General features: G+C 41.1%; 1 protein-coding gene across 1 annotated transcript in view; it reads left to right on the forward strand.

Annotated features, from left to right (window-relative positions):
• Nucleotides 1-23,653, forward strand: part of tnika (TRAF2 and NCK interacting kinase a) — a 55,396-nt gene that overhangs the window by 17,883 nt on the left and 13,860 nt on the right. Inside the window, exons 3-15 of the mRNA XM_030719583.1 lie at nucleotides 8,771-8,827; nucleotides 9,827-9,952; nucleotides 11,259-11,369; nucleotides 12,443-12,533; nucleotides 12,872-13,002; nucleotides 13,088-13,142; nucleotides 13,676-13,754; nucleotides 13,873-14,048; nucleotides 15,815-15,881; nucleotides 16,001-16,199; nucleotides 17,045-17,161; nucleotides 18,959-19,045; nucleotides 20,063-20,272. Of these exons, the coding sequence (XP_030575443.1) occupies nucleotides 8,771-8,827; nucleotides 9,827-9,952; nucleotides 11,259-11,369; nucleotides 12,443-12,533; nucleotides 12,872-13,002; nucleotides 13,088-13,142; nucleotides 13,676-13,754; nucleotides 13,873-14,048; nucleotides 15,815-15,881; nucleotides 16,001-16,199; nucleotides 17,045-17,161; nucleotides 18,959-19,045; nucleotides 20,063-20,272 (1,506 nt within the window). The remainder of the gene's footprint in view (nucleotides 1-8,770; nucleotides 8,828-9,826; nucleotides 9,953-11,258; nucleotides 11,370-12,442; nucleotides 12,534-12,871; nucleotides 13,003-13,087; nucleotides 13,143-13,675; nucleotides 13,755-13,872; nucleotides 14,049-15,814; nucleotides 15,882-16,000; nucleotides 16,200-17,044; nucleotides 17,162-18,958; nucleotides 19,046-20,062; nucleotides 20,273-23,653) is intronic.

Below are 23,653 nucleotides of genomic sequence, written 5' to 3' on the forward strand. Positions count from 1 at the left end.
AGTCTCAAATGCCTACCGTAAACAAGCTACACACACACACACACACACACACACACACACACACACACACACACACACACACACACACACACACACACACACACACACACACACACACACACACACACATTACCCCAGCAAGAGGTTATCCTGTTAGTGTTAATCTAGCTCGTCACATCAGAGGATGTATTATGATAAGGACAAACTTTTACTACTTTCTGACCTTAAACATATGCACACATGCCAAAATACTTTGCTTGTATTTTTCTCAGTTTAGTGCACCTGTGTTTGTCATTATGAGTCACTGTGACTCCCTTCCCTGAACCCAGATTAGTCTGTTTCTTATATGTTTGTGTTTCCACTGGCTTATTAATTAGCTGGCTGTACTGTGAGCAGGCAGGCTAATAAGCGGCTATATTTCAGACTGCTGATATATTATTGCTTCAACAGGCTTTAGATGTTTAACAGTGGTTCATTCAGAATGAAATCAACACTCGCAGGATGCCCAGTGTAAAATTCAAATTATCTGTATTCCACCACTTATCAATAAATACCTTCTAAGCTATTCTACAGATCATTGCACTCATCTTTCCTTCTCTCATCACCTTCGCTTCAGTTTCTTTACTACTTTTTTCTCCCACAAACATGCTTATACATGTTTTCCTTACATTTGTGGGCTCTTGTTATGGCTCCTCTTTTAAATCTTCTCCTGTCTCAATCTGTCTTTCTCCTCTCTTCCTTTCTTACGCCTGAGTGTGAGCACAGCCTCAGGGTGCTTCTGTATTTCCTGGGTAGTGCAGTAGTAGATTGGAATGGAGGCCTTTGTCACTTTTATTTACTGCCTCACTGATTTCACTACAGCATCTTGTGTGTAGTTGTGTGTATGGAGACACGTGTGTGTGTGTGTGTGTGTGTGTGTGTGTGTGTGTGTGTGTGTGTGAGAGAGAGAGAGAGAGAGAGAGAGAGAGAGAGCACGTGTGAATGCGGAATGATTGCAGGTGTTTGATCTGCAATGAGGTGTGTCTGGAAGTATTGCCCCTTTATTTCTTTGGGAGCCTTCCAGCAGAACTGTGTTTGTAATGTTTGTTAGCCAGAAGTGGCTTTTATTCCAGCACCTACTGCTGAACAGGATGGGATTGTAAACTCACAGACTAAAACCAGTGGCCATTAATACAGAGGCATAGACTGAAACGCTGGTTGTCTGAAATCCTTCCACCCTGACACTGCCTCACTTTAGTGTGTGTGTGTGTGTGTGTGTGTGTGTGTTTGAGAGAGAGAGAGAGAGAGAGAGAGAGAGGACTTCTTTAGGACCTCTATGTCAGACAGAATCAGCAAAAAGAAATATGCACAGGGTGAAAACCCAGGGGCACACCACATCGCCAACCTCTACCCAGTGATGCTGTTGCTATGCTAACAGGCCCCGTGCTATGAGACAATGCACAGCTGAAACTGAGGCACTTCATGATGCCTGTGTTTATTTGTGTGGATTACTATGAAGGCACAGATTAGGATTATGGTCTGACCCATTTCCTCCATACAAAGAGATGGCAACACAATCTGGCAGTCTGTTCCTAGTTTTGCATGTGCGCATTCTAATGCTTTAGCACATACAGTGTGTTTTGTTTGTTTATTTCTATGTTTTGAAAGAAAATGATAATGCAGGTTGTGGAACCACGGCCGTGCCACATTGCATTACTGAGTCTTTAAAAATTGGAAAAATTAGAAAATTTAACCCTTCATTCATTTTATGTGGCAAAAGTAAAGTAAAATGTCCATGCGAATGCTGTAGTGTGTTTAACAAATCAAACAAATCAAATATGTTTTCCTTTGCATTATTGTACCAATTTTAGTGGCATTTGTGAGAGAAAAAATGTGTATTCTGTGACCGACCGGTCAGTGGTTTCTGGAGGTTGATGGCAGTTGCTAGCATGAAGTTGGTTCTAAAGAGGAATGTGGTGCTGCACTGAAAACCTCATATCTTAGGTTACTGAAAGGTTGCTGTTGTCACTTGCACTTTGCATGGCAGATGCCAACTTGTCTACAAACATTCACAAACTACTCACCAACCAGTAGTGAAACTGTGAAAAGTGTGATGGAAAATGAAAAAACAGAGTTTGCCTTCACATTAAAAGCTATGGTTTTTAAAATATTTCTCTATTTCCTCATTCTCTCTTTGTGATTTCACCAAGTGTCATCCAGTAACCTCCATGTCAGGAAATGCACATTTTTCCGGTGGTTGCTGGATGGTCATGAATTATCTAGGCCTGTCTGACTGTGTACACAGGACCATAATTTACAAAATAAACATGTATTCATTAAGACTTAGAACTAGTGATTTGGCACATAAACTCATCAGAAAAGTGTCATAGATCAAGTGAGCAGAAAGGTTGTTTTCTCATAGATAACTGCACAACTGGATTTCTTTTTGCACCCAGAAAAAAAAAAAGAGGTTTAAAGCACACTGCCTTCACTTTTCAGCTCAGTCACCTCTTCCTCTACTATCTCCCTCACTCTTTTTCCCACCCTTCTTCTAAATAACAATCTCATGTATCAGGACAAATAGATGCTTACTCTTTGTCCTCTCCCTCTGTGTCTGTGAGCATGCGTCTGTATTTTTTAGTGTCGTGTCCACTTTATTTGTGCCAACTTAGACAGTTGCTAGGCTACAACAGGAAGTGTCCTGCATAGTAAATGTGTCCAGAGTGGTAGGTGTGTGCATGTGTGTGTGAGTTTTTTGTCTGTGTGCTTGACCGGGCAAGGGCAGAGATGCACCCAAAAACAAATAAAATGCACACTTTCTTACTCACATGCAAATACAGAAGACTTTGGTTTCACAATATTCAGTATTAGTTTGTGTTAAGACAGTGGCTAGCAGATTTGTGTTTCTCAACTGAGGCTGCAAGCTAAGACTGATGAAGAAGCACTTCCCTCTGCAGTATGTGTGCCCTCCGACATTCAGCTACTTATAGCAGCGTAAAAATGCAAAGAGAATCATTACATGCAACCTTCTTTTCTTTATACCAACACACAAACATACGCATAAATCCTTTTTTCATACAGTAAGCTGCAAGTCCTTGACTACTTTTTTTTTTTACCATTACTTGGCAGCAGCAACTAATCATAATTATGCATTGATGATAATTACTGGAATTGGTGTGCTTTGTCAGGCTGACACTTCCCTGGTGTTGCACATGAACATGAAAAGAGAGCTGACGGTTGAGACTGCAATGAAATCAGTTCTGAATTCCTAATTTTTTTTTTTTCAGCATGAACTTAAAGACAGCATGATATGAGTGGTTATCCAGATCAGTGCAGAATAATGCTCAACAGCAGACAGATGCAAAAAATTAGGAGAAAAATAGACAAATTTCTTTACTGAAAAACATCATGCTATCACCATACATCAAATTTTCCTGATTTTGATCCTTTTTTATTTTACTCTGATGTCTAACCTATGATGGCAAAGGACTAGGGGTTAAACATACTGTAGGCAGTGTAGAAAGACCGCCTTCTGTCTGTGCTTTCAGTTAAAGAAATGGAATGCCATCTATCCATTTTCTTTCATGGATGGATGGATGGATGGATGGATGGATGGGTTAATCAGTTAACAAAAATGATGTGACGGCTCTAGTGGGAAGTTGCTTTGTTTGAATATGGTGTTTGGTTTGCTATCCTGAATAAACATGCAGTTTGGTTATACAGTCTTCAGCTGCAGGCATTTTTAATGAGTTGAAGAATCATTATTGTTTGCAACCTAGTTTACATAAAATGGTAGCTGCTGCTCCAACTTTACAAAAGGACTTATTTTTTTTTTTGCCAAAAATCATCACAATCTGCATAGTTGTCATAAACATGTGGAAGTGAACAGAAATGTTATTGGTCCTTAAATCATATCAGGTGCTACTGAGCAGTCACACAAAAAAACTGACAAATGAACAGCTGAGCAAAGGAAGAGGCCTCTAATTTAGTGCATAGCATAAATGATGTGCCACCACCTGTGCCATTGTCACTGGAGACAACAAACATTATTAAAAATTGACACAAAACAAGAATAAAGGACCTTGATTTGTAAAAAGTACTCTCTTAATTTGTTTGGTAGATCCATCAAAAAGGACATTTGAATTTCAAGCTAATACAATACAAAAATCCTGACCTGCAGGGATGATGCCAAGTCCTTCATCATGTGGCCACCTAAAGGCTGATTGGAGATCAGTTTAGTATCAGTTTTGCTGTCTCCATCACAGCACGGCCATCCAAGCAGAACAAACACAGTCAGTTTAGGCTGTTATCACTTGAACACACCTGGCTGGGTGTCATCACAGCTTCATATGGATTTGTGTGAGAGTGACAGATGCTTTGCTTTCCTATGTGTTAAAAATACCTCCACAGGATTGAAGAAGGGAGAAATGTGTTTTTTAGACATGTGAATATACGTTACTGTCGAATTTAGATGAATGATTTATTCAGTTTTAGTTTATTATCTAGTATTGTCAGTATAAACAGACCTACTTGATGAAAATGTGTGCAGAAACAGCGGTATGTGCTTGCTTTGCATACATGCTCAGGCTCAGAGTGAACCACCTCTTGTGGTTTGAAAAAGGTTCTACATGCATTAGCAGAGGCCAAGTGAAGGAGTTGCACAGGGTCCTCGGCTCGTGTCATATTTTCTTGTCAGGATCAAAGCTGAATGGTGTATTGTTAGCAGTAGCGTTCAGCTCAGTCATGTTCATGTTAAACCTGCTTTTCATTGGCCACTGGGTTGAGCTGTGAGGCATGAGAGAGAACTGAATTCAAGAGATATACAAAGGAAAAATAAGCAAGAAATTTAGAGGAAGATTCAGAGAGAAGATTCTGAGAAGTTAAGCGTGGGTAAGATAATGAGAGAGAGAGTCACAGGGATGAGAGAGAATGAGGCAGTGAAAGCAAGAGAAAGAGAGTGAGAGTGAGAGAGAGAGAAAGAGAGAGAGAGAGAGAGAAACTGTAGATCTAGGTCAGAGAAGAAAAGCAGTCAACACATGAGTGGAGGAAGGGCTGAACAAGCCTCTCAGGCTTGATGCTCGTGTTTCTGAATGGGATCAGAGAGAGAATGGGACATCAACAATTTTATTTTAATACTGTGTGAAATTCTTTTTCCAATATCTATCATTATAAGGCCTGCAGCTACTGATTATTAAAGCTAGAAAAGCTTAATTGAGAACCACTGGATGCCACACTGGAGCACCTGCCCCCAAAACCAAACCAAACAGATACACTAGCCCCCCTCCCCAATTTACAAGTAGAGAGTAGGTATAAAGCAGAGTCTCCAAAAGAAATCCAGGCACAACAATTAGACTGTAATATGGTGTAGTAGGCCAGTTGCAGTTGAGTACACTATTGTCAACAGAAGGTTGTTCCATCTTCAGTCAATTACATTTGGCATTATCATTAGCTGTTTCCTGAGAGCAAAATCCTCATATAAAGTGTAGCACTTGTTAGTAGCAGCAACATCAGTGACGTTAAGTCAGACACCACATCAAAGGAGGTGGGATGGAGGTTGCATAATGGTTTTCAGACGTGCAACGACTGTAGGCAGACTAAAGCAAATGTCATCTAAGAGACTGGCTAGCTGGATGTGCCAGTATCACCTGAGCGACGTGGGCTGGCATCAGGATCAACTGATGTTGTGGCCTGCCTAAACGATTTGCTCATTTAAATCTCAGTTAAACAGAAAGCAGAGGTGAGCAGCAAAAGCAGAATGAACAAAAATACACAATCCAAATATATCTTACATAAAGTATATTCACATGACCGCTACAACAACAACAACACATCAGATACTCGCTAATAGTTGTGTCCTCTGTGTTTTATGCATCCAGAAATGCAATAATCTTACTTAGTGCTAACTAATATGTTACTAATATACTACTAAGTAACAAATTCACAGACATGTTGGACTGAAAAACTGTTGGGTTGATTATTGATGTTTTACACAGTCTGATAGTCAGGCTTAACTCTACATTTCAAGTTATGCTAACTGTCTCCTAGCTCTGGCTCCAGTTTTAATGCGCAGGCATGAAAGTGGCACAGATCTTCTCATCAAATTCTTGGCAAGGAAGTAAATAAGCAATACATCAAAATGTTGAAATAGTACTTTAATCCATCTCTCTCACAAGTTCCCAGAGCTTAAGATACCCTAATTGCATGTGTGGTGCAACCAGCAGTTCAAAATCCAAATGATATGAAACAGAAAAAAAAGAAAGCATCATCTGAAGGAGTGGAATCAGCAGATGTTTTATGTTTTAGCCCTATAAATGGCTATAAATGTTGTTGGTGAAACAGCTAATTAAGTAATGGTTTCTCCTTTGTTCTCCTTTACTGTTTGCATATTGTTCCACACATTATCATGTTACCTAATTTGGAAATACTATTTTAGTCCAGCCCCAGCCTATTTTTGAATTGGCAAGTAAATGAACAGGGAGAGGACGAAGACAGAACAGGAGATGAAGATGAACAGACTGTGCCAAATCTTTTCTGTTGCTCCTTTTACACTAGGTCATTTAATAAGCCTGGATGGCATTACTGCTCCAGGAAGAAAGGAAAAAATGGAGGGAGGGAGGTTGTCAGGTCGCTTGGAGTAATGAATCTTTATCCAGCTCTGATGATATCCATGTCCACTATGTATTTGACACATTCTCTCTCTCGCCCTCTCAGCCGCTCTGTAACCGCTTCAATCATTCTCACCATGTCTTTGTGTGCACATGTGTGGGTGTTTGCAAGAGTTCTTCCGTCAGTGTGAGTAGTAGAAAAAAAGGGAGCTCTTATTATACTTTCTGTGTGTGTGTGTGTGTCTAAGTTTGTGTGTGTGAGAGTTTCTGGTTTGTAAGTGGCTGTAATTCCTTTGTTGGTCTTCAACAAAGCCAGTCCTTGTGCTCGTGGAATTGGGGCAGTCTGATCCTAATGAGAAATCCCTGGTCAATCTTTCCAGCTCTTTTGCTCTCACAGAATCCAGACTGCGTATTTATGTGTGTGTGTGTGTGTGTGTGTGTGTGTGTGTGTGTGTGTGTGTGTGTGTGTGTGTGTGTGTGTGTGTGTGTGAGAGCAAGAAGGAGAAAAACTGAGTAAAAGAGGTGTGGTGCTGAATTGTGGCACAATGAATTATCATATTAAAACTTTCTTTTAGCAATAAATCAGCAAGTTTAAAAGTGTTTTTTTTTTTTTTTCCCAAGTCCAGACGAGTTTTGTAATAAAATCTTCAACTCACGGAATTAATATTCCCTCATTCAGGGACCTCAGCTGATAACATATAATAATGTTAACAATATTGCCAGTCATCTTGTGGGAGCCCACAAAATGTACCAACGTTTTGTTGCCACATATAGCTCTTAATATTGCTCTCTCAAATGAAAACACACCGCAGTGCCTTTTGAAGTGGTTAAAAAATGATCAGGGAATGATTAACTAATTATTGTTCAACACTAATATCATAGCTTTCATCCTTAAGTCAGTCTTCAGCAATATTTTATTTGGAATCCACAGCCATAAACAAAAGTTGACCTATTGAGTAATACAACTTTATCTAGATCCCTTTTGTTGACCGTCAACATTATTTCACAGCTGAATAACATCCAAATGTTCCCGAGATTTTAATCCGGTAAAGTGAGTTTTGGCGAGCCAGTAGATGCGATTGATCTGCTAAAACAACATGAAAATACAATGTGAAACAGTGAGAGTGACTAATGACCAACAACAGGGTGCAGAGACTGTAAAAATCACTCCTGCGAGTGAACTGCAAAGCAATGCAAGCACCAACTTTAAGCAATAATTTGGCACTACTCTTACAATAACATTGCTAGCCTGGGTATTGGCTACACCACTTGTTATCAGAATGGCCCTTCGATTAAAGCCCTCAGGAGGTGCTTTAGAGCCAGGCCCTGAATGCCATCTGGCTTATAACAATTCCACCAGCAGAACAGCCCTGCCCTTGTTTTGTGTCTGTATGTGTGTATGTATTTGTTTGTTTGTGCCAGTGCTGTTAGGTGATTGCGCTCAGACTACAACATGCTAATCAGCTGAGTTAAGACAGGTGAAAGTAATAGCAATTAGTGGGTTTAGCATCTTTAGCCCTGTTAGCTTCATTAGTTAATCACAGCCACAGATGCTCTGTTACAAACAAACCACTTGGGCCTTTCATTTGCCCCTCAGCTTCCAGTCTCCTGGTTACTCGCCCCGTATACCCTCCCCCCCAAGGCATCTGCTAGCCTTGATATTTTGCAACAATCAAGGGTGATTTGTAGGCTTTCTGTCATTGTTTCTCTCAGAAACTGTTAAATGAGTCATCAACTGGGGCCCCCCAGTTTCAAGTTATTGACCGTTAATTGCAATTCCCCTGGCTAGAGCCACAGCGAGGACAATCCACGAGCGTCATAGATATGCCATTCCATGTCTTTCACTTAAGCTTCCCACAATCTCTCCACTGTCACAAGATATTGAATTACCTGATAGACCTGCAGACACAACTGAGATAAAGCAAATTCCTTCCTATCAGATGGATTTGTTTTTTACAAGTTTAATCAAGACACCATGCAAATTACTGATTTTCCTTTTAACAGTTGCAACAAAGTGTTATTTCTTTCTTAATCCAAATGTTTGAATGCCGTGTGATGACTGGGTGTGAATGAGGAAACAAATGTGCTAATTCTTAGAAAAGCAGCATTAAATGAACATTTCTCCCCTCTTCTTTCTTGCCTTCCTGTCTCCTCTGTCTGTCTCTCTCCTTTCCTTCTTCCACCAGGGCTGCCATGTTAAGACGGGGCAGTTGGCAGCAATCAAGGTCATGGATGTCACAGGGGTGAGACACACACATATGTGCACTTTTGCATTTGCTCACACACCCGCACGTTCCCATGCGCAAAAAATCATCTCAAGTGATTATACCAGTGTCGAGCATGTCATCTAATTATGAGCGATGAGTCAGTGCTAGTGTGTGTGTGAGTCTGTGTGCGTGCACATGAGTGCGTCTGATGTGGCAGAGAGGAAATGAGGACAGGCCTATTGCCATGGTAATATTAGCTGGAGGTATTAGGACAGCAGTGTGGTCTCAGGCGTGTCTATAAAGCAGGAGGGAATCTCAGCTATATTTAGAGAGCCTCCCTGTCAGCACTCAGCTGCCAGCAAAACAATAAAGCACTGCAGGAATTAAGCAACAATGGAAGGTGATAAATGAATGAATCAGTCAATAAAAGCATGAATGAATGAATAAGGGGGGAAAAAAGGGTGCAAGGTATATGAAGATGAATGAATGAGTAAACAGGCAAAAGAACAGATGTAAAGAACAATGCACGAACAAATGACTAAAACTTTATGAATATGAGGAAATCTGCTTAAATAAATGAATGACTGTATGAATTACTAATGAAAATTAAACGGAGGCGAACACCAAATTGCTAACTTAATGAGCCGCCACTGTAAAAAATCAGCTTACTAAAACAAATGTCTTTGTATTTTTCACCAGTGAGCACTAAATGGAATTAATCAAGGCACAATTTTCTGACATTGTAAATAATAAGCAAGTATATAAGTGACAAATTCTTTCAAACAACTGGCTTTGTAGCAGTAACTCCCTGAAATGAAAGTAATTAAAAGTTAATGCTGTTATTGTGGATAATTTAGGACCCAGCTGTGTGCTTTGCAACAACAGTTTTCAGACTCTAAATGGATTCAAAATGCAAATCCATTAAAAGCTTCACTCTTTTTGCTCTGTCAATATCCCATTAAGATGTTTGAGGGTTCGCAAATGGAGGTTGTGGTCTAATTTCTTTTAATTTCTTTCTGTTCTCGTGTGTGTCAGGATGAGGAAGAGGAGATTAAAGCAGAAATTAACATGCTGAAAAAGTACAGCCACCATCGGAACATCGCTACCTACTACGGAGCTTTCATCAAGAAAAACCCTCCTGGAGTAGATGACCAGCTATGGGTACGCCATTATTTGTGTGTGTTTGTGCATTCCTTTGTTTTTCTGTGTGCTTGGATGGTCATGTGTGACACAGGAGGAGAGGATGGCAAGGGAAAAGTCACTTTTCATTTCTTGCATGCATGCAGTGACTGTGGCTTTGTGTGCATTGGAAAATGCATATATACTTAAATGTATCAGTGACAGATGTAAAGTAGCTAAATCAGTGTGTGGCTGGCTGGCTGCTGCAATAAATCATGTGTTAACGCCATCTAAGGGAGCTCTCTCGTCTCTGATCCCCTAGCATTCATCACACAACAATAGGAGCACACACACAAACATATGCAGACACACAAAGCAACCAAATGTACTGCCTGCATAATTCTCCCTGACTAAACAGCTGCCCGTTTTCCTTGAGTATGTTAGTGATCATAACAGTATCTTAGTGGGCTTTCATATGTGTCATCTTCATGCATTCTTGAGTGTGTTCCTTTGTGTGTCTGAATACATGCGGACAGCCACGAAGAGAGATCTGTTGTCTGTTTAATAGAGGATGATGATGATGATGATGATGAAGCTCGAAGTGCAGCCAGAACTGACCAACTGAACTTTTGCCTGCCACTCTCCACAGATGTAGAGAGGAGAGGAGAGAATGGACACATTGTGTTTGGGTCAAGAGATGGACTTGATTCATTCGTGTGATCTCATGACCCCATCGAGTCAGTTTATGCCTGTAGTTTCTGCAGTCTGTGTTGGGTGTGTGTTTGTGAGGGGTGACAGAGACAGAAAGTCTGCAGCACCATTGCATGTTTGTGTCAGTGCATCTGCTCTACATGCCTATTGCTCTTTATATTACTAAAGCTGGTAAAGTGGTTAGTTATGTGTTATCCAGCAATCATGAATCTTTGATTCTGAACACATGTGTCAATACTGGTCTATAAATGACACATATATGAATACATCAAAGAGGGTCTCACCATGATTTTCATACTTTCCGGCCAAAAATTAGATTCCTTCATCTCCACTCATAGCCACACATTCATAAAATGACTTGCTAATAGCCATGGAACTATTAATGCATATTTCTTCATTTGAAGACCTGATCAACTTGCATCACCTGGTGATGTATAATATTGGCTCTCTTGTGCTTTGATAATAAGGAAAAATGCTGCTGCTCATTTAAGCTGAATGCACAGGAAAGGATTACACAGCTAAGTAAACAAATAAGTTTATTACAGGAGGTTGCTTTATGAGAGTTACTGGCTTGGAAAACATTTAGACCAGGTTGCTTCCTTCCAGTCAATAATCAACCTTGTATGTGTGTATGTAGCTGGTCATGGAGTTCTGTGGGGCTGGCTCGGTGACCGACTTGATCAAGAACACCAAGGGCAACTCTCTGAAAGAGGAGTGGACCGCATACATCTGCAGAGAGATTCTCAGGGTAAGCAGCCTTGTTGGCAAGTTTCTCTTTTAGAGCGATGGAATTTTTATCTTTCTGGATTCTCTGATTTGTTTGTTTTCTTTGTCCTCAAAGACTGACGCAAGAGCAGCGTGAGCCTGCTGACAGTTATTGAAAACCGCATTCATCTGTTAAAATAGTGGAAATTCAGGCAGCGATTCTGACTTCAACAGGCTGATGCTTGAAAGGGAATATTTCAAGCAGAAAAAAGAAATTTCCTTAAAACCATGATTATCATAAAAAATGCATGAGGATAGTTATATGTGACAATCCTTGTTCAAAACCTTTGTACATCTTTTATATGAATGTGCGTCGTATTATCGATGCCTTCTTTGAAAGCAATCACTAGTTGTTTGTGTTCTGTGATGTCTTTGTTATGAATTGAATCTTCCTGGGAAACTGTGCCCATTCTCCCACATCTTATCTCTGCTATCTGTTATGGTACATTTTAGCTACTGAGGACTGCTGTCTTCAACAGAAAACAGCAGTATCACTGCATCTTGTCAGTTAAGCACAGTGCTGCTCTGAACAATGATTTCTTTTCATCCACCCCCCAACCCCCCCAACCCCTTCATTTCTCATCTCATGTTGTGTTTTGTGTTTTTTTTCTTTCTCTTCTTGGTGCCTCTGCCCCACGACATTTTTTTTTGTCTTTATATATTTTTTTCTATTTCTCCTTCTTTCATCGCTCTGTGCTTTTAACATTTTTATCTCTTGTTTCTACCAACTTCTTTGTTCTGCAGCTATTTCACTCACTTTGCAGTCAGTGCAACAGGCTTAACTAATAATGCTGCCCAGTATTCTTTCTATACATATAATAGTTGGTTAGTTGATGTTTCTGTTACAGGCAATCTAAAAATTCTGATATTACTTCATTTTTTCAAGTTTAGCTTCAACTTCAGAACAAGTTTAGTTCCACGGCTCTAACCCAAGTGCTAATAGTGTTGCTCAAGGACACTTCCTTTTGGAAATGAGTGTGTTATGTAATAACCATCACGATTTGGCTCATTGCTGCAGAGGTTTCCTTCACTTTGTGTCTCTGACATTGTCTGCAGGGTCTGACTCATCTCCATCAGCACAAGGTCATCCACAGAGATATCAAGGGACAGAACGTCCTGCTGACTGAGAATGCAGAGGTCAAGCTAGGTCAGTCTGTCATCCAACTCCACTTCACAAAACTGCTTCAGGATTGGGAGGGCAGTAGGTGGTATAAAGTTTCAGATGGCTCAGATGTGTGTGTGGCTTTTCTGCGTCTTTTCTGTTGAATACCAATCTACTCAACTGTTTGTAGCTCTGCCACTTTTATGGTGCAGACTGCTGAAGATGTGACTTGCTCTCTCTCCCATTAAGATGAGTGAAGATGGGATTTGCATGTGTGTATTTGTAAACTGGGCTAGCTGTCGTAGGGCAGGTTGTTTCTGTTCTGTCTCAGATGGAATTCAGTAAAGCAAACTGGTTTTGTCTGTGTGTTTGTGTCTTTGTAGTGGACTTTGGCGTTTCGGCCCAGTTGGACAGAACAGTAGGAAGGAGAAACACATTTATTGGGACACCGTATTGGATGGCGCCAGAGGTTATTGCCTGTGACGAGAACCCCGATGCCACATATGACTTCAAGGTGATTTTTCAACCTCCTTTCCTCTGAAGATTTACAAACCCACACAAGATTTCAATGACCCTCTGTGTTTATGTTTCTTTTTCAGAGTGATTTATGGTCACTGGGAATCACAGCAATAGAGATGGCTGAAGGAGCACCACGTATGTACCCAGTGAATAACCTATATCTCTGTTACACATCATTTCTTAGTGCTACTACAGTATATCACTATAATCAGGAGTCAGATCATTATTCAGTCCATGCTACTGCAACCCATCCTGAGTCATAATTTTAATGAAGGCAAAGGAGTGGATATAAAATTAGTTGTCAGATTGTTGGGCTGCTGCCCAGTTTTTGGTCTTTTGTACATTATTTTCTTCCTAGAGGTGTTTGCACATAGTTGTTATCATTAAGCTGACAGGTCTTGCATCCCCCTTCCAATTTATTTTGGTTCAGTGAAAAACAACTTATCTTCAAGCTACAGTTTGTAACTGATCAAGCAAAATTTATAGCAATATACGAAGATTTATCCATTTGAAGAATGCTTAAGTATGTTTGGGCTTATGTGTTTAAAACAAATAGGTTGTTATCAATATTCACAGAAAGCTGCCTCCTCTGACTATATGCCATGATAATGTTTAATGCAATTACCTAGAAACATTCACTTTAACTCTTCCTTATTTTAAACCTTTAGCACTCTGTGATATGCATCCAATGAGAGCCCTCTTCCTCATTCCACGCAACCCAGCTCCCAGACTAAAGTCCAAGAAGTGGTGAGTGTGTATCGTGATAATTGCATTTCGTATTTTCAGATAATCCAGCGCGCTAGTGTCACTAGCAGGGAAAGGTTTCTTTTTCTCATTTGCATTTTTGCTGTGTGCGTGTGTTCAGGTCCAAGAAGTTCCAGTCATTCATAGAGAGCTGTCTGGTTAAGAGCCACAGCCAGAGACCCAGCACAGAGCAGCTCCTCAAGCACCCATTCATCAGGGACCTGCCCAATGAGAGGCAAATTCGCATCCAGCTGAAGGACCACATTGACCGCACCAAGAAGAAAAGAGGAGAGAGAGGTAAGGGGCAACCTGTGCTGTAGATGTGTGCACCTTTTGTTTTGCAACCACACAGTTACTGGCTGCCGGAAGAATTTGGCTGACATTACAATTAAAGTAATTACAGTAATTGCAGTGACTCACTGCAGTTTATTAAATTTTTTCTTTGAATTAGGCCACACTGTGACGCCGCTCGACAGGTGTGTCTATCTGTACACACCTGTGCTTTCTAGTGTTTACGAAGTGCAGTTCTTGGCACAAGCTGTAATTATATTTGAGCACAAATAGTTAAGGACAGTAAGCAGATGGTTTTCTTTGCTAATAATGTGTTTTTAATTGAACATTAGTTCAGGTACACCTGGCTTAGCTAACACCTGCTCATCCTATTGGCAAATCTTATAAATAACACTATTTAAGGTGTTTTAGACTGGATACAGTTATGGTTGCCCCTACAAGGTGCTTTGCAACCTGCCTTCTTTTTATTCTCCATTCCAAATATCATAAATCCCATGTTGATTGAAGCTGACAGGCCAGCTATTTGGGGTTTTGCTACTGCTTTTCTTTATACGGGTGCTGGTCATAAACTTAGAATATCATGAAAAAGTTGATTTATTTAGTAATTCCATTCAAAAAGTGAAAATTGTATATTATATTCATTCATTACACACAGACTGATATATTTCAAATGTTTATTTCTTTTAATTTTGATGATTATAACTGACAACTAATGAAAACCCCAAATTCAGTATTCAGAAGTCCCAAAACACAGGCATACAACCAAATATTACCTACCAGAGATGGAAATAACAATCTTCCTTTGACAAAAGTAGCTCTGAGTGAAAAGTGAAGCAGCAGTGTAAATTGTTTGGATTGCGTTCACATGAAATTATTACAACTCTATGATGCTATAGTGATTTTTGCTGAAAAAAAAAACAGGCTCATTCGACTGCAGTAAAATGCACACTGCCACTAATATAGACGAGCAAGAAGATCTAAGCATATTCAGTCTTTATAGCTGATGAACAGTAAGCACACAGGTTTTGTGTATGACTGAGGTGCTTTCTCAAAGACGCACACTCACTCCATGAATATTGGTCCATTGTAAGGATGAGCTATTAAAAACTTTCAGACGTACACACAAATTCCCACACATACTGTTGCTTTCATGGTTTTCAACAAGGCAGAAAATAAAAATGACAGACTTCTATTAAACTCCATTATGACACAAACACACACTGTCGAGTGTCTGAGTGATAGACTGGCACTCGCACACAGTACAGCATCAGAAAGAGCGACATTAACCGCTTCAAGAAACAACGCACTGCAGGGTGGACGTCGTGATGATGTATAGAAATATCCTGTCATTGTCGAGACTGACTCTCCCCAGCTGTCACTTTGTCACATTCAGTGGACTGGTCCGGGTGGATGTGTCTGAGGAAGAGTTGGGCCTTTTATGCAGCTGCTGTGCTTTAAGCTCCGTTTGACTGAAAGAGCTCTGAGCTAATGTTCTTCACCTCACCACACACAGTAAAAATGACAATTTATACTCTTATTCAGAGTGGCTAAAAGAAAGTGCCTTGAAGTAACGATGATCTGGGAATGCCAAAATCGTGAGCAATTTGATATGAACCGAGGTATTTCAAGTGAAAAATTCAGAACGTGAAGTGGCAGTGGCTTTGTTCTCTGCTGCTTATTACCTTATTCGGGTTTTATTGTTTTTACTTTTTGCTGCTTCTATTTTTTATTCATTCCTCTTTCTTCTCTCTCTGTCTCTTCCTACCTGCCAGATGAGACAGAATATGAGTACAGTGGGAGTGAGGAAGAGGATGAAGAAAGAGACAGTTGTGAGCCAAGGTCAGTGTTTTTACCAATGCACAGACATAACACATTCTGTACAACTTTACTCAACACATATTTGGCCTCTCTTTATGGACTCAAACTCACTATTGTGTTTTCAATGTCCACCTTTCCAGCTCCATCATCAACATCCCTGGGGAGTCAACCCTGAGGCGAGACTTCCTGCGCCTACAGCTTGCCAATAAGGAGCGTTCAGAGGCCCAACGGCGACAGCAGCTGGAGCAGCAACAGAATGAGGAGCACAAGCGCTTACTGTTGGCTGAGAGGCAGAAACGCATTGAAGAGCAAAAGGAGCAGAGGAGGCGGCTGGAAGAAGTAAGAGAGAATGGGTTGAAAACAAAGCATGTATACCCAACATGTAATGTGGAGCAAACTTTCAAAGTATAGCTGTTTATGCTTATTACCACACGTGTTCACAGGTCATACATAATATAGTAAAAGTTTAATTACCAGCTGTTCATTCCCCATCTATGTATCAAATTTATCTACAGCAAATATGTAAGCATTTTACCATTAATACCCTAAATTTACTTATTGGGAATACACCTGAGGAATTCAGGTATATTTTTCTCATCAGTCACTACTTAATGTAAGTAACTAGTTTTTTAATTGAACTGTTTCCAATAATGTGTAGCTTACTTTTCCTGATAAATAGTTTAAGATGTTTATGAAAAAATATTTGGTCCCCGTTGTAGATATTTAAACTTACAACTCTGTAAATTCACAATTTTGGTAGATGAGGAAAGAATGACATTTACACACACACACACACACACACACACACACACACACACACACACACACACACACACACACACACACACACACACACACACACACAGAGCTTGTTCCCCAATGTCCCTTTCTTAGTTCCAGAGAGCAGGCTTACAGAAGGAAATCCTTAGCCCATAATCTGTGTGCTCTCTGCGGGTTCCCCCAAGGATTTGCCTTCCAACGCACATCTAAGCACCATGACTAGGCTCAACTTACATGAACCCACCACTCCAAGTGTGCCTGTGACTTTGTACGTGCGAGCATTTCCTGTGTTATTATTCTAGAAGGTGTGAAACCATACAATCATGATTTCCTATTTCACTATTTCAGATCACTGTGTGGTGGTGATGCTTAATCTTTGTGTGTTTCTGCTCTCCTGACAACAGCAGCAGCAGCGTGAGCGTGAGCTGAGGAAACAGCAAGAGCGGGAACAGAGAAGACGCTATGAGGAAATGGAGCAGCTCCGTAGAGAAGAGGAGAGGAGGCATGCAGAAAGAGAACAGGTTCATACTCTTGCTACCATGTTATATTCCAACTCGTATTTGTGGAGAGACACTTTGGCACAACACAAATGTGTACCATGATGATGTGAGTGAGTCCAGAATTCCTCCTTTGCCCTCAAAATTTCTTGTTTTCAGGTCCTGCATCACAGCTGGAAAGCACATTCTTTCTCTGTGTATTTGTGCATTTGCAATGTCTAAATTAATTTTTTTTTTTTTTCTAGTTTCATCAGTTGCATGCCATTGTTTGATAAAAGCTCAATGTTTGAGGCTTAAATGCAAAGTAAGAAGTAAAGGCATTGAAACTTGTTACATTACATAGATGTTGCCTAAAACCTTGATGGAAACTCTTCCGAGTGTTATGGCCGAGCTGTCAGGCAGAGCAGAGGGTTCAAATGCAGAGCAGGTTCAGACAGCGGAGGCAATTTTAAGCATTTATTGAAATCACCAGAGCAAAACAACTTACAGATTTCATAGGAGTGGAGATCGAGTCTGAGTCGCGGGCAGGAGGCAAACTCACTGAAAGAGAGGAAAAGGAGCTCATTACATTTACATGGCCAGGCAGAGTATCCCATATGACAGGGAAGAGGAGGGACAGAATATTTCCAGCTTCTGAGTGATGAGTCCAACATGGGGGAAGAGCAGGCGGGTTTGTGAGGAACAGTGAGAGATATCCAGGAGGGCAGGCAGGTGGAATCTAGTGAATAGTGGTACTGAGGTCCAGCTGAAGCATTATACGTGGAGACCGTGGTCCGTTATAGGGTCTGGAGGCTGAGGGCCCGAGAACAGGGAACAGGGAGCGTTAGAACCAGAGAATTGCGAGGGAGTTGTTTATGAGCCGATTTAGCACACAAAATTAGCTGAATATCTGGCAAAGACTGAGTGCCCACACTGCTCCTTAAGTACAGCTGGTGAAGATCTGATGGAGAACAGGTGTGAGAGCTGTAGGGCGGATACCCAGACTCCGCCTAGGGAAGTGGAAATTCCAGTGCCACTCAACCTACTTTAGCGTGGGAAAGCAAGAAACCAGCAAACCAGCATGACCATAAAAATGACTGGTTCTCTAAATCTTTGTTTGTTTTTCTTGAATATTTATTTAGTTTATCTCAATTGATCTGTACTATTTTCGCCCACTTATTATTCGTTTTCTTTTCCTCTTTCATTGTTGCATTCCTTATTTTATTATTAGCAATGTGGACTGTGTGGCAACAAATGTCCCCAAAACATTAAAATCTATATAAAGAAATTGTAGAGCCCCTCCCATGAGGTATTATTTAGCACTTTTTTTAGAATGTAAAGAATGTTTTTGCAGTATTTTCAGCCCAGAAATTGTTACAGCCTTAGAGAAGTACATTTTATAGGTTTTTACTGTGGCATGTGTTTTAATTGTTCTGTAGCTTTCTCTGTACATGTTTCCTTCTTTTTTCTAATGTGTCTTTCTCTTGTCCTCTCTGTGAACTCGAACTGTAGTGTCTGTCCTACTCCCTCTTTATTGCTCCACTGCTTTCCTGCCACGCTTCTCAAGTCTTTTGAAAAGATATCTTCAAACCTCTTTTTTGTCTGACTTTTTGTCATTTTCCCTTTGTAACACATTACAGTTGTTTAAGCATCTGATGTTCTTCACTTCATCTGGCTTTTTATTATCATTGTCTGTCCTCATTGAAAAGAACCTCAGGAGATTATATTCTCTATTTCCCTTTTCTGTCTTTAGCTTTCTCGCTCCGCCTGTATATGGATATTCAGATCTCCAGATTTTTCTCTCAGTCTATTTCTATCTCCTTGTGCCAACATGCTGCTCAGGAGTATATCCGTAGACAGCTGGAAGAGGAACAGAGGCAGTTAGAGATTCTCCAGCAGCAGCTACTGCAGGAACAGGCATTACTGCTGGTAACCACGGCCCTCCCATGTGCTACTACTGCTCCCCGACTGTGCTGTGTGATCCCTGTCCCCACTGCATGCACCTGAATATTCTGAGCTCCTTGGCCCATTAGCTACAGATTTGAGGAAAAACATTTTTCTGATGCCTGTGTTAAATTTATTCAGATCACTGGATGCATTTACAGTATCGTTAAGTTGGCTGGATCTCAAAGGATTTTGCAGACAATAAAAACTTCTGTTTTGACTGCCCCGTTATGTTACGCAAAGTGAAAATAGGACATTGTTGCTTCCCTCAGTGCCCTGCAATTTTTTAGTAGTTGTATACTGTGTCGCTCATCTGCTTTAAAGCTAGAAACTGAAGAAAGAAACCTTTTGAGATCCACAGGCCACAAATTGACCCTTAGTGCCAAAATCCAGGGCTGTACTGTGTCATTATTCCTGGCTCCACTACTCCAATATTTGCATTCGGCTTCCCTGTTGTTCCTGCAGATTTTTATTTTTTATTTTTTGCCAGAGCCATGTCTGATTTCCTAGACTCCTCCTTACATTTCTGATTATAACTGTAAAAAGTGTGTGTTTCTGTTCCATATGAGTTAATCCAGTGGTCGATTTTTATGTTTATCAGGTCTGTTATGCATGAAGCACCATCAGCAGGCTTACAGTATGTCATGCTCATAGTATTTGCAAATACAATCAAAAGAGAAATAGCCTGTGAGGACTTTCCAACTTTCCTCCCATTGTGAGAATGATTCAAGTCGTGCTGAAGCATTAAATGCCACACATCTATTAAGGTATATTGATGATTAGAATTTGCATCTACTATTTTTTCCCTGTGTTTAAAAATGCATTGAAAATTGTGCAATAACTAATGACCTGATCTCTATCAATACCTCAATACCTCCTCTTCCTCATTCCCCCTCCTGCATATTTGTCTTTGTCACTTTGCTCCCATATAAAATATGTTCCTCTTTTCTGTTTCTCTTCTCTTTCCTTCTCCACACTCACCTTCTACCTTTCTTCCTTCAGGAGTACAAGCGTAAGCAGATTGAGGAGCAGCGGCAGGCAGAGCGGCTACAGAGGCAGCTCCAGCAGGAGAGAGCGTACCTGGTGTCTCTACAGCAGCAGCAGCAGCAGCAGCAACAACAGCAGCAGGAGGGAAGGCAAGCAGAGAAGAAGCCGCTTTACCACTACAAGGATGTCATTAATCCTAACGACAAGCCTGCTTGGGCTAAAGAGGTAATAAACATGACACGTAAAGATGCATGCTCTCTTGAACTTGCTTGCGTTCCATGAAGTAAGGTTCTGAGTACCAGTTCTGTGCACTAAATGTTTTGGTGTTGATCCCAATAATGTATTTAAAGCTAATCTCAACCAGTGTCCTTCTTGTGTTGTGATTAATGTATTTAGCAGGTTGTACTAGAAGCAGTGACCTTGTGATGACAGTAGTGGAGGGACTTTGCTTTTTGAATCGAAAGAATTCTGTCTCTTTAATAATTACCCTGTGAAGTGTGCTTTTCTGTGTGTCTGTGTTGCTTAATATCCTCTGACTGTGACCCCCCCTTAGGTCTCGAAGCAGCAGCATGCTCATGGTAACCAACCTCGTCCCCGCCTTCGACATCACCAGTCATTCAACCCGCCAGCTTCGGCTTCTGGCTCTCATGGCCAACCTGGGGCTCAGGCCCCTAAGCGTACTCTATCCCATGCTACCAAGCTTATCACCACCCAGCTCCCCCATATATGTATTTCATTAGAATCTGATATAGCCCTAGATCCGGTGTTAAAGCAAGAGATAAGCCAGCAGGTCAGAGAACTTAGAGCTCAGAAGCACAATCAAAGAGGACGTAGCCCAGGGTCTGTCCCAGAGCACAGAAAGCCTGCTGGCCAAGGGCCCAGTAAAGTTCCTGTTAAGAGGCATAAAGTGAGAGACAGACAGTCTAATCCCAGCCCTTATCCACCAGGGCCTAACAGTCAAAAAGAGAAGTCTAGAGATAGACCTCTATCTGCCCCCAGCCAGGCAGCCATTAAGGGGCTAATGTCTCAAGACTCACTGCTTAAGGCTCATCCTCATGTGATATGTCCAGGACAGGTCCAGAATCCCACGTCTTCCAAACCTGTGGCCTTACTGGTTAGTTCCCATCGACGTGGCAGGTCACACTCACCATGCAATAGAATAGACGTAGACATAGAGCCTGAGAATCTGGGAGAATGGCACAAACCGTTGAGGCAAAGTGTCAGCCATGACAGCCTTACAATACCCTTGGACTCAGAGGAATTTGACCAAACTGACTTCCTCTCTCAGTCCTTCCCTGCAAATGCGCTCTCTTCTGCCCAACTTAAAAAAAGGAGCTCCTACTCACCTGCTCCCAGCAGTAGTAATCTTCTCCAAGTCCCTGATAACAATCACTTACTTTTCCATACTTCTGATAGGGAATGGAACTTGGGGCCGCACACAGTTAGAGGTAGCTCCTCTATGTGTGACCTTACTGCTTCTGCCCCTGCAGGATTGCTAAAAAGAGGCATGGGTAATAAGTCAGAGAGTTTAAACTCTGCAGCTGCTTGGTTGTGCCTTTCTCCTCGCAACTGTCCTCAAATGTTCTACCCACACTCCCCCACATCCTCAGTATCACCGTCCACATCCCCAGGATCATCATCCAGCCGTTTCCTCTCCCCTCCATTCTTTCCTGACAGTCCTGGGTTCAACAAAGAATCTCCTACTTACCCCACCTTAGTCTTGAATAACCAAAACTTGTTTCCTACCGGTTCACCTCACTGCTCCCCACAAGGCTCTCCATTTGGATCCCAAACCCAGATCATTGTCAGGTCTGTTGGAGCAGCAGAGTGCTAGACTCTTCTCCAACACATGTATATAAGAACACACACACACACACACACACACACACACACACACACACACACACACACACACACACACACACACACACACACACACACACACACACACACACACACACATATGCACACACTTGTACTTCTATATTTGTTATTTAAAAAATGCTCAGCCCTACTCTTTACAACTACAAGCTGAGCCCTAAACTCAACTGTTCAGTACTGGTGGATACCCAGTGAAAATTTTGGTGGATGTACTACTTCTACAGTATGGCGCCATATTCAAATATGCACTAGTAATAGTAACTAAAATATTAATAGAAATAATAGTCAAATATGCCCTCACATTTATTTACCTTTATTTTGATGGTCCAAAACTCCCCACAAAGATAGAAGTACAAGTTGATTCCTGCATAATGCTCACACCTAAACACACAGACAGTACGGAGGTCAGCATATACATTTTCACTTTTGTCCCTGTAAAGCATATATTTTTTCTAATGCGAGTAACATATTTACTTACTAATTTTTATGTAGTTGGAATTGTTTCTGGGATTGAGATTCAGGGGAGAGGAGCCTGTGTTCAATTATAGTCTAACACTACCTGATTTGTAGATACAGTAGCTTAGTTAATGAGAATCCTTCACCCACCTCACCCCCGCCTGCCCCTTGATGACCCCTGCCACTTAGTTCCCCAGAATGCACCATGGCAAGCCAACTCCTAGATATCTTGGGGTTGATGTCATCTGGGAAAACCCACCGATCTCATCTTCCTGTTAGGTCAGTCTACCAGTCAGTCACATCCTAGCCTGGTGATGGATGCTGGCCAGGTGGTGGTGGGATCTTTTTAACAAACCTGAGATGCCTTCTGACAACCTCTTCTTCTTCCTTATCTTTTACTGTATTTTTTTCTGTATGTAGATGCAGCATTGCCAACAGCTAACCTCCTCCAATACTCTGTTCCCTTCGTAGGAGAAAGAGTTTTTGGGTGGTAAACTTATGACAAACTTAAATACAAAAAAATGAAGTTTTAAGCCACACTACCCAAAAGGTTTTTCTTCTGTAAAAGGGTCTGCTGGTAGTAATTTGTTATTCAGTCAATGTACTAACCTTGATTACACTCCACAGATCAAACTTGACTTGATCTCAACAGTACTTCTCCTGAACCACCAAATGTTTCTTTGCCATCAGTTATTTGCAGACGTCTTGTCCACATCAGCTACATTCATTAGAAGTTGCATTTCATTAAAACAACTAACAAACACTGTTGACCATGCAGCAGGCAACTAACACCAATTTGAGGAATGACTCAGTGTTGCACAGTTGTTTTGACCAAGGTCATAATCTTCAATAATCCTGCTAGATTATGTGAGCTCATGCGGACTTAGAGAAAGCCTTCAAAGGGGAAGGCACTCATGTTTACCTGGAGGCTGTTGAAGCTAGGACCCACTGAGCCATCACTCAACCCTCAAACTACAGATGAGTAGGGTGTTTAGAGTGGAAAAGTGTGATTTTGGCAGCTGGCTACATGCCTTGGAACCTTCTCCTATTTCACATCAGATAATCTGATAATCAGATTACACTGGCAAGAGGAGCTTTCTGCCCATTTCTCTCTCGCACAGACTGACACACAAACATACACATGAATGCAGTTCAGTGAAAATGAACTGAAACTACACAAATAGGACAACATAGTTTTGTGCTTACTCACTTCTGTTATTCTGTTTTGAATGTGGCATCTGCTATAGGAGAAAAGGGGTTATTCTTAAC

This window comes from Archocentrus centrarchus, chromosome 22, assembly GCF_007364275.1.
Source record: "Archocentrus centrarchus isolate MPI-CPG fArcCen1 chromosome 22, fArcCen1, whole genome shotgun sequence".
Taxonomy (NCBI): domain Eukaryota; kingdom Metazoa; phylum Chordata; class Actinopteri; order Cichliformes; family Cichlidae; genus Archocentrus; species Archocentrus centrarchus.